This window comes from Azolla caroliniana, unplaced genomic scaffold (assembly GCF_043228905.1).
Source record: "Azolla caroliniana isolate FFs.n. ecotype wild unplaced genomic scaffold, voAzoCaro1.0.p SCAF_18, whole genome shotgun sequence".
In the NCBI taxonomy this organism is placed as follows: Eukaryota; Viridiplantae; Streptophyta; class Polypodiopsida; order Salviniales; family Salviniaceae; genus Azolla; species Azolla caroliniana.
In genome coordinates this window covers 15,441,807-15,458,693 of record NW_028230453.1, presented here as the reverse complement: position 1 = coordinate 15,458,693, position 16,887 = coordinate 15,441,807, and the positions used below count along the sequence as shown (strand labels likewise).

The following is a 16,887-nucleotide window of genomic DNA, read 5'->3' as shown; positions in this document are numbered from 1 at the left end:
CGTCAACTTTATTCTTTGTCCCTTCGGACAAAGATACGCATTGATTTCCTAGCTAATAAATATGTCATATCTAGTATATTTACATCTGCCGTCCTATTCCTAGTTATGCATAGTGTATTAATTCGCGCATACTTGTGCAAGGGCGGGTTCACGCCTTTAATTCCTTGATTCCTCTTAGGGCCGGTTTTCTTCACGACACCATGGCTCTCAGTTAAAGAGCCTTTACTCTTCATCAAACATGCTCATGCAAGTTAGATGTCATATCATCACCCAATTATGAAGGTATGTAAGGAATGCAATAAAAACTCATTGGAGTATGAGTATTACATTGTGAATCTTAACCATCAATGTTGGCCCCAAGACAAGGAAACAATGCTAGAATGTATCTAGATACTTCTCACTGCCCCATGAGCGTTGGCCCTAGAAGAGCCCTTAACATTTTTTCAAACTTGCTCACGCAAGTTAGGTGTTGAGCTAGTGTTGTCATGATGTGGCATGTCCAAAGAGGGAAATAAATAAAAAGGGAAAAAGGGGCATCCACATAATGTATATATGTAAATTTATTACAAATTAAATATAACAATGAAAAGTAACCAATCTAGTTGTTAAGGCCATAAATTGTGTATAAAGAGGTGTAGGGTTTAAGTATCAATTAATGCATGTGTTTTGGGTCTTCATTTTCGAAGTTTTAGGATTTCTTCATATTTTCTTCTTCTTAGTTCTTTTCTATTTTGTTCATTCTAGAGTTTTTAGGGGTTTTGGGTGAGTTGTGGATTGCGGAAGTGGAAGTTGGATCACTTTTTGGCATCATTCTACTTCTATTAGGGTTTGGTGTTAAAAATTCTAAGGTTTTGTCTCTCTTGGAGAGGTGGCAGAAGAGGGACATGAGATGGAGAAAAGATGCAAACAAAAAGAGAGTGTGGAAACCTACAATAACTAAAGACTAATCATTGTTGTTCGTGAGCTCGGGCCACTAAAACTTAGAGTTCTTCATCCCTCATTCCATTGTATTCATCATTGTAAACCATTGTAATCATGTTTGTAATCATTCAGTAACCATTTTGTAAACCCTAATATGTATAAAAGGATTTCTTACAACCCTAAATTATCCTTTTATTTTATTTCTTACAACCCTAATCTTACATCCTTAATCTTGTTGTATCGAGTTTAATCAACCCTAATCCCATGTTTGGCAATTCAAACATTATTGTTGTGTGTGAGAGAGAGGTTGAATCATGGCGTCAACCCGTGAGCCCATGATTGAGGTGAGCCTAGGAGACCAAGGAGCTCACAAGGCCAATGGATCCACGACGTTGGGGATCCCCAAGTCCAAGGAAATTTGTCTCCACCCGACTTGAATCGGGATCTTCACACACGAGATAATGTCCTCCTCAATTCAGGTTCCCCTTGAGGCTTGGTTCCACTTGAGTAGCACATATATGTGCATTTACGTGACAACAACATTGAATCATCGCAAAAGTGTGAATATATGTAAGGTATGCAATAAAAATCTATGGGAGGATGAATATCAATGCTCACATGTTTAATATATAAGGTGATTCACAAAAAACATGATGACTTGTTAGACATGCATGATAATTTAAGAGTCTTACATAACTCTCCAATAATGAGGAATATATGTGTGCGCATAATTTTCACATAGAGATCTTTTATTACAATGTATTAAGCCCCTACTTACGAAGGATTTGATCAAAGATGTTATGTTTGTTTGATCTCATAAGTCAAAATCTAATCTAACATAATCACTCTCTCTCTTAAGTTGAGGTATGGGGATATGGCATTCATTAGTATACGTGGTAAAAGTTTGAAAATGTCCAAAAGGGCTTGCTAATGAATTTTTTCAATTCAAGCCACACATGATATACATGTTACTACTTCTCGAAACCACATATAACATCCATTGATATCATGGCCATGGAAATATGATTGAGTACATGCACAAGATTTAAGAAACCCCTCACATTGACTTCCTATAGTCACATGGGAAGCAAGTAAAATGATTCAAAAGACATGGATAAAAAAAAATTAGTTCCATATGAATGGAAGATACAAATATTTTTTTGAAAAATGTGATGCATCACATTTGCTTCACAATGCATCGATAGATTCCTATTTGAATGAGGCGTTTTCCCAAAGCTAGTATATCCCAACTTGAGACAGGTATGCAAGCTCGTGTTTCACATATATTACATTTGTTGCACCAAACTACAAAACCATATTCTTCTCAAAACAAGAAATAATACTCATTAATACATGCTAGAGTTTTATCCCTTTGTCCTCCATGCACACTATTGCTTCAATACAACTTGGCTCACAGCTCCAGAATCTAGGAGTGCTAAGACATGTATTGGAGGGATACTTTTAGTACTAACAGTTACTTGAGCAAAGAACACGGGAATTTGGGGTACAATCAAGAGATTCATCAACTTATGCAAAAAAAAATTGTAAACAAATGATGAAGTCAAATCATCACACTTTGGTACAATGTGTTGTGATATAAAAACTTTTTAATGAGGTAGCCCGATGTCTTGTTAATCTAGTTGTTTACGTTCGAGTATTGCCACTAATTTCTATAAACTACTATAAATTCGTACATTGGGAGAGATGCTAGAGTAGTAATGAAAAACTTATCCCCTCCCCTACAAGAGCATCATCCGAAATAGTGTGAATCATCTAATGCCCATTCACTAAATCGTGCATCATTTGAAATAGTGCGAATAATCTAATGGCTATTAATCTAATAGTTTCTAAGCAATGAAAGAAGTGGGGGTATGCAAGATCCTAAATTAAAACAAGGGCATCATCTAAAATAGTGTGAATCATTGAATGGTCATTCACTAAACCATGCAACCCATTCCAAGTTCCCACGAGATGAGGGAAAAGAGGGAAGCAAAGGCTCTCAAGCAAAAAAAGGTATCATTTGAAATAGTGTGAATCATTGAATGGTCATTCACTAAACTATGCATCCCACCCATTCCAAGTTTCCAAGTGATCAAGGAAGACAAGGAAACAAATACTCTAATTTAGTAAAACAAGGACATCATCGGAAATACTGTGCAATGTGTGTTTTCCCTTCCCCTACCCAAATATCGCATGCTTGCTTGTCAATCTCACATATTCACACTTGTAGTAGAGATTAATTGAGAAACTGTCATGTTAAATATTATCTCATTCCCTAAAGAGGAATCGCATGTGCCATTCACTAAACGATGCAATCCATTCCAAGTTTCCAAGAGATGAAGGAATGGGAGTAAGGAAGATGTAAATCAAACAACACGATCATCTAAAATAGTGTGAATAGGTGGTGTGTGTGTGTGTGAGTGGAGCCACATGTCCATGCCGCACATATGGATGAAGGGTGAGGGATAAGGGAGAACCAAAATCGAAATAAGGGCATCCTCCAAAATAACATGAATATATGTAGTTACATAAAGAAAAATGGCATGTGTCATTCACGAAACCAATATAGTCCAAGATTCAAAATGACAGATGGTATTCTTGAGAGCTATATAGTTTAATAATCTAAGTGTGGAAGGAAAGAAAGGGAGAAGGCCAAGTATTACGAGCACAAACTTAGATTGAAAAAAGAAGTGGCATCCTTTAGAAATAAGAGAAAGTTGTTGGTGTGGTCCAAATGTAAACTTTTATAATGGATGTAGCAACAACCAATCTAGAATAACATGATATTGGTTGTCAATATATTTGCTCAAATAATGAATAAATTATTCAACCTTCATGGAGAAACATGGAAGTTAAAATATTGCCATTCTACCTGGGAATTTCAACGTCTAACAATTTTGATTAAAACAAACGACATCTACCTAGACTTTTAAAGGGAGGGGAAGTTATAGTTGGTGTAGTCCCAAATGTTGGGACCCATTCCTAGTTCTCTCTATTTAAACACACACACCCCAACAACCAAAGAGCTAACTATTACACCACCTTCCATGCCTTTTTACACAAAAACTAATAAAGTTTTCGAAGGCCAGTACACAGAATTGTGCATCTCTAAGCTTTGCCTCAACAAAAGCAAAACTAATCACCACCACCACCATCACAAGTTACCAATGGCTTTTCTTAACAAATCGTCCACTACCCCAAATGTAAAAGATATCATGGTAATGTCCATGATGATGATGATGTCATCCATAATGGTTGTGATGATGGTGGATACTAACTGTGTCATGGCTCAACCATCCTCATCCTCATCCCCATCCCCTTCCCCTTTCACTGGTTTTGAGTCTTCGGGAGGAGCACATCATCATCTTGATTATGTCTTATCCATTCTCCTCTCTCTCCTTTCATCTACTTTTGTTACTTTTTTCTTGCTCCAATGACCAACCCAATACATAGAAACAGATTGCAATCAATCTCTTTACTTCAGTAATGCTCTTTATATTAGCTACTTGTTTGATGTTGAGCACCTTACGACAGGTTTATCATTATCATTACTACAAGGTATTTTGTGTTCAATTTTTTTGTAACACTGCCATCATTGGTTTGATGTCGATGAATAAATAAACTACTTACATTTAAGCATTGCTCACATTTGAGTTTATATTAATGACGAGTTTGTCATGTTGATTGTGTGCATTTCAATGAACAACATATCTAATTGCTTCAATCTAACATTGAGTTACCATTTCACATTATTTGTTATACTATATGCATATGGGCCCTTCAATTCTTGCCATTAGCATATATTTTCAAACTACTAGGAGCCATAATCAAGAAAAAATTAGGTTTATTAGTTAAGTAATGTTATATAGGTGAGTCAAGTTTATATAAATCTACATGTAATGTAATTTGGGCACACGTGTCTTGACCTTTTATCTCATTTACCATGTATGAACTAAACAATTATGCACAACGAATGTAGCAAATCATCGTGGTTGGAAATCTAAATTATTTTCATTTCAAATTGAGAATTAGTGTTTTCCATGGTGCTATAGAATGATAATGCTTACCAATTTGGTTCTCAAAATTAAGAGGAATATCATTAGATTCACATATCCCCATGAGTTGTTGTGTTGTCAACAATAAATTGGGCACTTCAAACATCAATGTCGCAAAGTGTATGCTATTTTATATATTTAGATTAGATTTGAAGGCACATGTTTCCTCTTCATCATAATAAATGAGGAGCAAAGCAATAACACTTATTTGATCAAATGAATCTTACTGAAAATTGGGGTCCTTTTATCTCCATCCAAATGCAATGAGTAACAAACCTATGCGCACAATCAAACTAACTTGTTCAAATTGGAGTTTGCATTGTGCAATGTTAAGTGATGATGATAATCTTATACTCGTCAATCAACGGTGAGGGGCACAATTTTGCTCCCTTTAGCTTATCGTGCTTGGCATGCATTATAAATGAGGATGATAGATAAGTTGTAGTTGAAGCATGGATTGGCGTAAGATACTAATATGACCACCAAAAGCAAGCCTCGAGATGTGGCCCTTAGGAGAGGTGCCCATGACAATGCTCTAAAATTATGTAGTCTTGGGTTTTAGAAAAATAGTTCGTGTGTGCGAGGTATACAAAGTATTTTTTGCATCATTGTTATATGCTTATGCTCCAAGTACAAGAGCCAACTTATCTTTATTGGAAAGTTTGTTTCTTATCTTGTTGGAATATTTATTAAATGTTATGTTGTGTTTTGCTTTGAAAGTCATGTAGAGTCTTTATTGTCCCAATTGACAAAATCATTAACTCCCATCATATGCTACAATTGATTGTGTTTGTAGAACCCATTTAGAGTAGTATGGATTATGACCCTTGTTTTACAATAGGCAATGAATACGCCTTCTGAGAAAACAATATTTCGCAACCTACATTGTCAAAACTAGGAGCTAGGTTAATAGAAGTTATGTTGGTGGGTATGATGTAAAGTTTATGATGTGCTTTCATTCGACCACATTCGAGTATGTTTTCCATGCATTGTCAATCCGATCTACTCTTCCTCCCCTACACACACACACACACACACTCTCTCTCTCTCTCTCTCTCTCTCTTCTCAATTCCAATGCTTATAATCCAAAGTTTATCGATGCGTATAATCGAGAGTCTATCTATGTGTATAATCGGGAGTCTATCTACGCGAATAATCGAGAGTCTATCAATGCGTATAATCAAGAGTCGATCTACATGTATAATTGTGAGTCTATCTACGCGTATAATCGCAAGTCTATCTGTCCATCCATATATCTATCTAGGGGTATTTTAGTAAATATAATAAACGACAAGTCTTCTTGCTCATGATGATTTCATGAACAAATGCTTCCTTTCTATTGTTCCTACTGGAGCATGAGAGGTTCAAGGGATGGTTTGCCACTCTGCAAATCGCATCCAATCCACGCAACCGCAACCGCCAGAAGGTATCTCTTAGAAAAATTACTGTTTCTCTCTGAGTGTGTTTTGGGTTTTGGCTTAGGTAGGTTAACAATGGATGCTTGAAAGCTTTTAGGATCTGCTTTATTCTGTGTATAAACATTTTTGTTTTTGTGTTTTGCATGAAAGAGATTAAAATTATTTGACAAATGATGTGTTGAATGATGGGTTAAGTTATTTTCGAATGATAGGTTAAATGTAGGATGTTACTTTGAATGATGGGTGAAAAATTATTGTCAAATGATAGGTTAAATGTGGGATTTTATGATAAGCGATGGGTTAAATTAGTGTCGAATGATAGGTTAAATGTGGGATGTTATGTTAAGGGACGGAATTTGAACAGAATCTCTGCTTCATCTTATCATATTATCTTTCTTGAACTGTGTTCTATTTTTAGTGGTGCCTTTTACATCATATTATCTTTTTTTTTTCTTCTTCAACTATGTTCTATTTTGGTAGTGCGTTTTGCTTGCAGAACCTTGTTGCTGATGAAGGTTTTGAACCAGTATCACGACAAAGGAAGTCTACCAAGGATAGTGATGTCTTTGCCCTCCTTCAAGAAAGCATCAAGAAGAAGGATGTGATATCAGGTAAGCAAATTCAATCACATCTCCAAAGATATGGACTCGATTGTGATGCATATTGGGGTGATCATCTCATTCGAATGTTCGCCTCATGTAATAAGTTACTCGAAGCTGATGAAGCTTTTCGTAATGTCAAGCAACCAACTGTTTACACATGGAGCGCAGTTATTTCTGCACATACAAAGCTCGGAGAAGATGAAAGAGCTTTTGAGTTATTCCATAATATGTTACAGAAGGGTATACAACCTGATAAGATCACATTCTTATCCACCTTGAAAGCTTGCCGAAATTTGAGTTGTGCATTGTATACCAGAATTGTTCATGATAGCCTGATCAAAAGTGGCTATCAATCTGACAATGTTGTTGCTAATTCTCTTGCCGATGTTTACGCCAAATGTGGTAATCTTGCAGAAGCACATTGTGTGTTTGATGCAATGCCTTGCAAAGATGTAGTATCCTGGTGTGCATTGATAACTGGATATACAGCTCAAGGAAAAGGTTTACATGCTCTTCAACTATTTGAAAACATGCAATGTGAAGGCATCATACCAGATAGAGTGATCTTCATCTCGACATTGAAAGCATGTTGTAGTACTAATACAGCAAGACAAGCAAGGAAGATTCATGAACAGGTGATTCGCCATGGGCATGAATATGATTTGTTTATCTCTAGCTCTCTCGTGGACATTTATGCTAAGTCTGGTTGCTTGTTAGATGCACACAATGTATTTGAAACGATGAAGAATCGAAATTCTGTGTCATGGGTTACACTAATTGCTGGTTATGCCCAGCATGGGGATGGCCATTATGCAATGGAGTTGCTTGGGAAAATGTACCAAGGTGGTGTTGAAGTAGACAGAGTAGCATTCTTAAGCATTATGAAGGCTTGTGGTATTGTAAAAGCTATTAAGCAGGCCATGTTGATACATAAACAAATTGTGGAGAGTGGATTTTTACCTGACAAGGTTTTAGAAAATACATTGGTTGATATGTATGCAAGATGTGGAGATCTAGAAAATGCTCATGCAGTTTTTGAGAAGCTAACCAATCGGGATGTTGTTTCTTGGGGTGCAATGATTAGTGGCTATGGTGGATCTGCTCTGGGTCCTGTTTCCCTTGAGCTATTTGACAGGATGCAACATGATGGAGTAAAACCTAATTTGATAGTTTTCTTACCTGTTTTGAATGCATGTTCAAACTTAGAATCTCTTGACCGTGGTATGATGGTACATGATCAGATAATCAAGCAGGATTTTGAATCAGATTTGGCCATTGCCAATAAGCTTGTGGATATGTATGCAAAGTGTGGAAGGGTTGAGGAGGCCGAGAAGGTATTTCGAGCAATGCAATATCGAGATGTAATCTCTTGGGGGGCGATAATTTTGGGTTGCGCTGAACATGGACATGGGCTATCTGCATTAGACCTATATGAGGAGATGTGGCAGGAATGTGTAGAGCCAGATAAAGTGATATTTTTGTGTGTTTTAAAAGCATGCGGTAGCACTGGGGCGATAAAACAAGGGAGGCAGGTTCATTATCAGATCATGACAAGTGATTTTGAGAATGATCTAGAAATAGGTAACACACTAGTTGATATGTACGCTAAACTTGGAACCTTGATGGAAGCAGCACGAGCATTTGATCGATTGCATGCTAAAGATATTGTATCATGGGCTGCAATAATGTCAGGATATGCACGATGTGGCAACCTCAAGGTAGTTAGTAATTGCCTTCAGAATATGCAAAAGCAAGGTATAAAGCCACATGATGGGATATTTACTAGTCTTCTTGTTGCTTGTACACATGCTGGGGTTCTAAATGAAGGCCACCGGTACTTCAAGATGATGGTCAATGAGCATGGTATCACTCCGACGATTGAACACTACAATTGCATTATTGACCTTCTTGGTCGTGTGGGACATCTCAAGGAGGCCACCTCACTACTTACCACCATGCCAGTTTCAACAGATTCGATCATTTGGACCTCGTTGCTTAATAGTTGTAGAACACATTGTGATGTGGATCTTGGAAAAAGATGTTTTAATGAAATTCAAAAATTGGATCCTGATGATGCATCAGCATATATCCTCCTTTCGAACATATATGCTGACGCTGGGATGTGGGAAGAAGCTGAGAAGTTAGAGGCTCTTAGGAAACGTGTCGGTGCTCAAAAGAAACGTGGGACAACTTGGATTGAAGTGGATAACAAGGTACATGAATTCGTTGTGGGAGATGCAATGAATGATTTCCTGTTCTGTAAGTTCCAAAGATTGAGCCGCCTAATTAAGGGTTCTGCATACTTGCCACAACTGGATTTGGTTGTAGATCTTTCTTTTGATGAGTAAGATGAAGCCGCCCAAAACGTTTCTGACATGCATCCTGCAAAGGGGAAGGAAACAACATTCTTTAAATCGTGATCACCCATGGTGAAAACTTCATCTATTGTGCTCACGCATGCATTTACCCTTCTCTATAAAAGAAAAGTCTTTCTAACCAACGATAATGTTTTCATAAGATATGGGAGCATTGTAATGATGCCATCCCTCCTGTGAATTCTCTATTTCCTACATATGGTCAAGATTTCCATTTGGAAACGGATCATTTTTCACAGGATAAAGATTTGCCAAAAGCAATGACAATGACGTGATATGAAGGCACAATGTTCAAAGTTTTTGCAGGCAAGGGCACAAATGAGATTAAATATGGTCATCACATTCTTGTGTCTATCGAGTAACTCCCTTATAAAGAAGTGGCACTGCTGAATGCATGAGTTGTACAATTTTATGGAAAGTCTAGTGCATATGAGGTAATGGAATTTCAATAATAAATTGATAAATAGTGTCAATTCTGAGATGAGCAATGCATGAAGTGGCACATTGATGGTTCATCAATGAACATAGAACATGTGACAAGCATCTCAAGGTTAGATACTGGATGCACTATTTCAACCTCAGTTTGGAATCCTTCTTGGTAACATGGCAGTTCAACTGGATGGGTCCTATCTAGATTATTCTAAATAATTAAGGGTGGCACATTCCATTTAGAAACTTGCAAGATAATGCCATGCTTAATGGTTTTTGCTTTGCATTATGTTGTGAAGAGATGCATGCCAATCCCTTTGTGGCACCGAGCCTCAATTCATGTGGTTTCCTGGAACATTGTGAGCTTAGGAGTCTAAGCTCTTGACAACAGATGTTGATGTTGATAGTCACTGACACAATATGCAACAGTTGGCCAAATGGACTCAATAGAAAATGAGAATTCAACGGCATTGTGGGGTCATGATGGACATGTGCAAGATTATAATAGAAGCATATAGGACATAGAAGTGCTAGGGTACATTAAACAAGTTTCATTGAGCAATGAATAAACAAGGCTTACATCTACCAAAGACAATGGCCCAAGCCAAAGTTGGGCCAACTTTCAAGGGGCTTACATGCATCCCATATTGCACTGGGTGCAAGAGGCAGTTTGCACTAATCTTGGTGCAAAATATGGCTACAAGAATGTATGAAAGGAGAATGATTAATGAAGTACACAATGTCGTCAACTTATTTTAATCTACACGTATGTGTTTATATTATAGGTGTGGGATTGATATGAATCAATGTGCTCTCAAGAATTTCATTGCGCATAACTCTCAACTTGTTAGTCCAATTTCTCGGGTGTTTGCAATCTATGAACACTTCTACAGGGAGGATTATAGCTAAATATCTTTTCCGAAGATGTTGTAGATGTGTGAAGCGGATGAAATCAAGATCCATGGACCGGGTTTGCTAAGGATCAAACCCAATGAATGTTTTCTGTGCCAACTTTAGGTGTGTGTCATGTCACCTACCATCTACCAAAGCTTTTCCTTGGCTAGGAAGAGCTTAGAAGGTATAATATCCTATAAAAATCTTATACTTGCCAATGTTCGAAAGACAATCGCTTTAAAGTTTTTACAACCACAAGAAAAAAAGTGTACATTATTTGGCTATTAAACGTATACTAAACTTTCACATATGGCAAAATCTTTTCAAAGGCATTATACAAGTGGAAAACTATCACATCGTATCTTTGCTTTAGGGGTAGTTTACATTGAACAAACAAAGGCCACATGGATTCTTGAAAATGGAACATGTTGTCATTGGACACAACTAGACTTGAATTTAACATGGTGCATTTTAACAATCTTGGTAAACGAAAATGGTAATGCATGTGCATTATATGCTGAATGACTTGTAAATTTATCCAATGTACAACTACCAAAGGAGAAATTCTCCATCCAACTTTCATTGCAACAATAATTTCTTGCTAGATTAGCCTCACATACCTTGCTTGAACAACCAAGAACTCATAATGTCCTTGGCACATGACATCATCTTGCCAGTCAACAATGGAAAAGAGAATATCAATATCCTTCCATATGATCGAATGTCAATCCATGTGATTTCATCCTTTGACCAAGATTACCTTGAATTCAAAAGAGCCTATGCCATGTATAAACAAACTTGCCCCCTTTTATCAGATAAAAGATATATCTTGGCATCATGCCTCTATTTTACACTCCATTTGTTATATGCGCAGTAGGGCTCAAATGGTGTTGGTTGTAGGAGCATACGTTTAAATGTTACGGTAATGAAATTTAATCTTGTTGATTGATTTCTTCCCCGTTTTAATAAAAATGAGAAGATATCATAACTATCCTTCACATTTCGGGTAAGACTGAATATAGCCTTAGTGTTTTTACATCAGCATAAAAAATATCCTTGATCATACCATGAAAAAAGTAGGAGATACTTTTCTTAAACCCAAACCTTAGTAAAAAGGGGGAAATGAAAGTGACACATTCAATTAATGTTGAGAATCAAGGAAAGATAAAAGGGAAACAAAAAATTGATTAAAGAAAGTGTGTGCTTGAGGTTGCAATATGTTTAATAAGATAAGTAGGTATGATTAGGTTGCTTGAAAATCTAATTAAGTTGCCTCATTCATTAGGGTGCACGATAATAAACTAAGGGAAATCTAATTAGGTTGCCTCATTCATTAGGGTGTACGATTATAAACTAAGGGGGCTTTTGTACGGCTTTCCCACTTTGGGATGCGAACTCAAGTTTGGTTCTTGCTCATTCATTGTTGATCTAAATAGGTCAATGATCGAATAACGTTGTGTGATAATCACAGCAAAAGGGCCCCATGCATAATGAACACGATGTCTAGCTCGTATGTAGTTGATCTAAATAGATCAATGATCAAATAATGTCGTGTAATTATCACAAGGGGCTCCATGCATAATGAACCCAATCTTTGGCTCGTTCGTAGTCGATCTAAACAAGTCAATGATAGAATAACGTTACGTGATAATCAAAACAATGGGCCCCATGGATAATCAAGTCACACAATAGTAATAATGGTTTTGTTCGATTCGACCAGGCAACAACATACGGGGGGGGGGAAGATGTAACGGGAGGAGCACAATGTTCCGATTGCTAGGACGAGTTGCAATAGGACACATGCTTTCAACCACTGGCCATCACGATTGCATGTCTGACTCGATGAGTAAAGTGTTGGATGGGCATGGTTTGATTTCGGTTCGGTTTAGTTTCTTTATCTTGAAACCGAACTGGACTGAACCAAACCATTGATCTAAAACAAAAACTAAACCAAACCGTTTATGAACTCTCAAGCCATTTAAACCAAACCATTTAGGAAAAAATTGAAGCCAAACAGAACCGAACCGCGAAATCGTGGCTTAACGGTTTGGTTCAGGTTCATGTTTTTTAAAACGGTTTAGTTTCAATAGTAAGAAACTGCGGTTTATTCGGTTTGAGCCGAAACCATGCCCATGTCCGGGAACAAAACTACAATCGAAGAGTGGTAGGGGTATGTTTTGATATTTACCAAAATTGCAATTGAAAAAAAAGCCCCCTTCTGTTCTCAGAAGAAAAAATTAAGGAGAAAAAAACAGAGACAAGAGAGCCAGAGAGAGAGAGAGAGAGAGAGAGAGAGAGAGAAAAGCTATGGCGGAAAACCTCCAGCAGCGAGCAGACGAAGAAACTGCGTCATCAGAGAAGAATATCCACACCAAAGCCAAATCAAGCTCGCCGGAGACGTCCATGCCTCCTCCTCCTCCTCCTCCTCCTTCAGACACCAAGGTACTCATGAAATTCTCTTTGAAATCTTCTTCTTCGTCTTCTGCAGCTCGTCCACCACTGTTTCCTAGGGCAGTTCAGCTTCAAGAAAACGAAGTAGAATATGTGACGGAGTTTGATGGGAAAGGAAGAAAACCTAGCGACGGACCTGTGAAAGTTATACCTTTGCTCGAGAATTCGTGGCGTCCTGAGAAGCGTATGAAGAATATAATGGTTGAATCAGACCTCCTAGCATCTACCGAAGCGCGTTTTGAAACAGATAGTCTCTCTGTTGGGCCTAAACCTTCCGTACAGTATGGATTAGTGATGAGGAAAGGATCCGATCTTGTTGCTAAAGGAGGAGATGAAGATGGAAAAGGATCAAATCTTGTTGCTAAAGATGGAAATGAAGATGGAAAAGGATCAAATCTTGTTGCTAAAGATGGAAATGAGGATGAACATAGGAAAGGACCCCAATTCGTTTCTAAAGAGGAAGATGGAACTGTGAATGGGAATAGAAATGGATACGAAGTTTTAGTGGAAAATAATGAAGATTCTCTTGTCTCTTTTCAAGAACGTGAACTGAGAAAGTTCAGAGAAGAAGTAGCTTCTCTTCCTGAAGAAACTTCCATGGAAGCTTACGAGAATGTATCTGTTGAAGATTTCGGGGAAGCTTTGCTTAGAGGAATGGGATGGGAAAAAGGAAAACCTATAGGAAGAAATTGTACAACTGTTGCCACTCCTATAGAACGTGCTAGGAGAGTAGGAAGAGAAGGTCTTGGAGCCATTCCGGCTCCTAAACCAGAGAAAGTGCAAAAGTATCGAAAACCAGGAGAACACAAGAAAACTAAGTTTTCTATTGGTAGGGTTATGTGTCTTATTTCTGGAAAATATAGTGGTTTTCGAGGTCAGATCGCGGAAGTGAAGGGTGATTCTTATACTATTGTACTTATAGATGGTGGAAAGAGAATAGTTGTGAGAAGGGAAGAGCTAGCGGAAGTAGGATCTTTGGAAGAAGAAAAAGCCATCCAGAAATTGCATAATGAGAGGGTTGGAATCGGTGCAAAGGAGGGAACAAGAGATAAATATGGAAACGAAGAGAAAAAGAGAGAAGAATTAACTTCAAAGAGTTCTAGTAAAGAGAATGAACAGTCGAAGGGTAGCCGGAAAAAGCATGGTGATGATGATATAGATGGAAGGAAAGGTGAATACAGGAATCAAGAGGATGATATATACTCTGGTGATAGATACAAGAGCAAAAGAGATGGCAAAGAAGAGAAACGAAACTATGAAAAAAGGAAGTATGATGAATTGAAAAACAGTCAGAGGAGGATGGACGAGGATATATTGCAAGAGTCTAAATCTGTAGCAAAATCTACACAATCATGGCTTACTCGAGATATTCGTGTGAAAGTCATCCACAAAACTGAATATGGAGGGAAGTGGTACCTACAAAAAGGTTGTATAGTCGATGTTATCAGCCCTTCCATTTGTGATGTTAAAATGGATGATGGTGGGAAGATACTTCAAGATGTAAAGGAAGAGCATCTGGAGACAGCATTACCTAAAGGAGGAGGACGTGTATTGGTTGTGGGAGGAAAACACCGTGGTCAGATAGGGAGGTTGCAAGAACGAATATCTGATAAAGGTGTTGGGATTGTGCAAATAGATGAGACTTATGAACTGTTTACTCTTGATCTGGATCATCTAGCCGAATTTGTTGGCACAATAGACGAAATAGAGCATTGAAGATTTCCAAATGGTACATCAATTTTCAATGGAATTTTGGTTGCAGCTTGATACTGAATTAAAGAACCAATTCTGTTGTGTATTTTAGTGCTCTTTGGAAATTTTAACATCAGATAAAATGTGATATATAACGTGCCTCTTCTTTGTTTTTAAACGCTATGTAAGCATTCAGCTTAGAACAGATAAATTATTTCATCTAAATGAGAGATGAGATATAGTACATGCTTGCTTAGCTTTATTACAGGCTTTATCTCGTGTAAGGTGGTATAATTTTGCTGTGAAGGAATGCCATTACTTTGTCCTACTTAAAGTCTGTATATCAAAGAAGCATATGTTATTCTTTATTTTCACAGTAACATATTATATGTTTGATTGGCTCAGATTCTTCTATAATTATTGAGTTGATTTAAACATGGGTTTACCTCTTTGTCTCTGTTTGTCTTCATTTTGTTATCCGGTTAGTTCAAATGGCCGCTAAGATGATTGTATAGCGATCGATGTATGGGCATCAAGTGTACATGTGATTGTAGGGCATGTACCTATGCTTATAAATTGCATGTAAGCGGAGCTATCTTCTATTCATGCTATAGGTGGTGAAGGTTAATCCTCTATTACTGTCTTTGAGAAAGATCACAGACTCTGTTCATTCTCTGTCTGTTTGTGTTAATCTGTATTACTTGGAACAACATATGGCCACTATTGTCCTCTAAAGCACATAGTTTTACATATCATCATATCACCTTCTTAACTCCTACACTCTGATCTACCTCTAGGCAGCGTACTCTCCTAGCAAGACACAACACATTCTTAAACATGGAGAACTGGAGTATACATGACTGGTAATTCAATAATAATATTAAACAAGTGACATTTAAGAATCTCTGCTGAAAGCAACAATATGATTGTTACAAAACAATCAGAGAACAATTTATTGAGAACAAGTAGAAGAGAACAGCATTGTCACTTATTTAGAAAACAGTAAATCATTCAAATATACTCCTGAGGGTCTAGTAAAGCTAGGGCATGCCAGGAAGGTCCATGTCTAATGTTTCCAGTAATCATTTAGAAAACAGTAAATTCATTCAAATATACCCTTTAGGGTCTAGTAAAGCTAGGGCATACTAGAAAGCTCTATGGTTGGTAGGTGTATTTTGTTTGCTCCTTCTGGTATGGATTTGTTTTCCGATTTTTATGGTGGCTTATTCCTTTGTTCTACGTGTTGCAACCTCCTCATATATCTGTTCATCTGTAACCATTTTTTTTCCAAAACTATGTTAACTTCTTTTAGTTCTACAGTGGTCATTCCGCTCTCTGTTCTATGTACTGCAGCTTCCTTCTCACTCCTGCGTCTCTTTCCTTCCATTTAGCATTTGGCCTGAATTTACTTGCTCTACCAATTTCTGAGTACTTCTGTTTCCCCTTTCCTTGCTATTTTAATGTTTTTTTCAACCATTTTTATACTACCTTTCTTCTATGCAGTCCAATCTCCCCCTCTTTCCTGATAAACTTCTTTTGCAGTTTTACAGTAATTATTTTACCATTCCTTCTACACACTCCAGGCCTTCTCGCTCCTTCCTCTTTTTCATTATAATTTTTAGCATTTGACTTAAATTTTCTTGCTCCACTAGCAATTTCTGGATTTTATTTTCCTCTATCCTTCACCATTTCTACTAACAATAGTCAATGATGTTAAAATTTTTGAAAGCTTTGAAGTCATTTAGATTTCTTTTACATTATAGATTTTGACGTGGTTCCTTTTTCCCTTGTCCAGGGATACCCTGTTTCATGGCATTCTTGACTTTCCCTCTATTATCTATTCTCTTTACCATTGTATATATGCAATGTGTATCAAGTGAGCTTCATTAAATGTGTATCTGGATGCAGGTAGTATTTCTAACTATGCTTTGCTGGGTTACTTTAGAAGGCATTTTCTTAATCCCAAATATTGAAGTATCTTTCCTCTAGTTAAATCTAGCTCATCAAATGGTATTTGATATGATTGTTTATGCATGTGTCGTTTCTTCAT

General features: G+C 37.3%; 2 protein-coding genes across 4 annotated transcripts; both read left to right on the top strand.

The window, feature by feature from the left end:
- Positions 1-6,204: 6,204 nt before the first annotated feature.
- Positions 6,205-10,270, top strand: LOC147852507 (pentatricopeptide repeat-containing protein DOT4, chloroplastic-like). Of its 3 annotated transcripts, XM_087334080.1 has the most exons (3): positions 6,206-6,402; positions 6,875-7,005; positions 7,101-10,270. In XM_087334080.1, the coding sequence occupies exon 3, from the start codon at positions 7,224-7,226 to the stop codon at positions 9,342-9,344; it is 2,121 nt and encodes a 706-aa protein (XP_087190206.1). In that variant the 5' UTR covers positions 6,206-6,402; positions 6,875-7,005; positions 7,101-7,223; the 3' UTR covers positions 9,345-10,270. The 3 variants fall into 3 exon arrangements, with proteins under 3 accessions (XP_087190204.1, XP_087190206.1, XP_087190205.1); XM_087334078.1 differs by having other exon boundaries at positions 6,205-6,402; positions 6,875-10,270; XM_087334079.1 differs by having other exon boundaries at positions 6,891-10,270.
- A 2,668-nt stretch (positions 10,271-12,938) lies between these two features.
- Positions 12,939-15,241, top strand: LOC147852506 (protein MOS2-like). Its single transcript, XM_087334029.1, has one exon. The coding sequence runs from the start codon at positions 13,002-13,004 to the stop codon at positions 14,859-14,861; it is 1,860 nt and encodes a 619-aa protein (XP_087190155.1). The 5' UTR covers positions 12,939-13,001; the 3' UTR covers positions 14,862-15,241.
- Positions 15,242-16,887: the final 1,646 nt, after the last annotated feature.

Coding starts and splice junctions, on each gene's coding strand:
- LOC147852506 (XM_087334029.1), top strand. CDS start 13,002: ATGGCGGAAAACCTCCAGCAGCGAGCAGACGAAGAAACTGCGTCATCA.
- LOC147852507 (XM_087334078.1), top strand. CDS start 6,302: ATGCTTCCTTTCTATTGTTCCTACTGGAGCATGAGAGGTTCAAGGGAT. Junction 6,403..6,874: donor GCAACCGCAACCGCCAGAAG/GTATCTCTTAGA, acceptor CTATTTTGGTAG/TGCGTTTTGCTTGCAGAACC.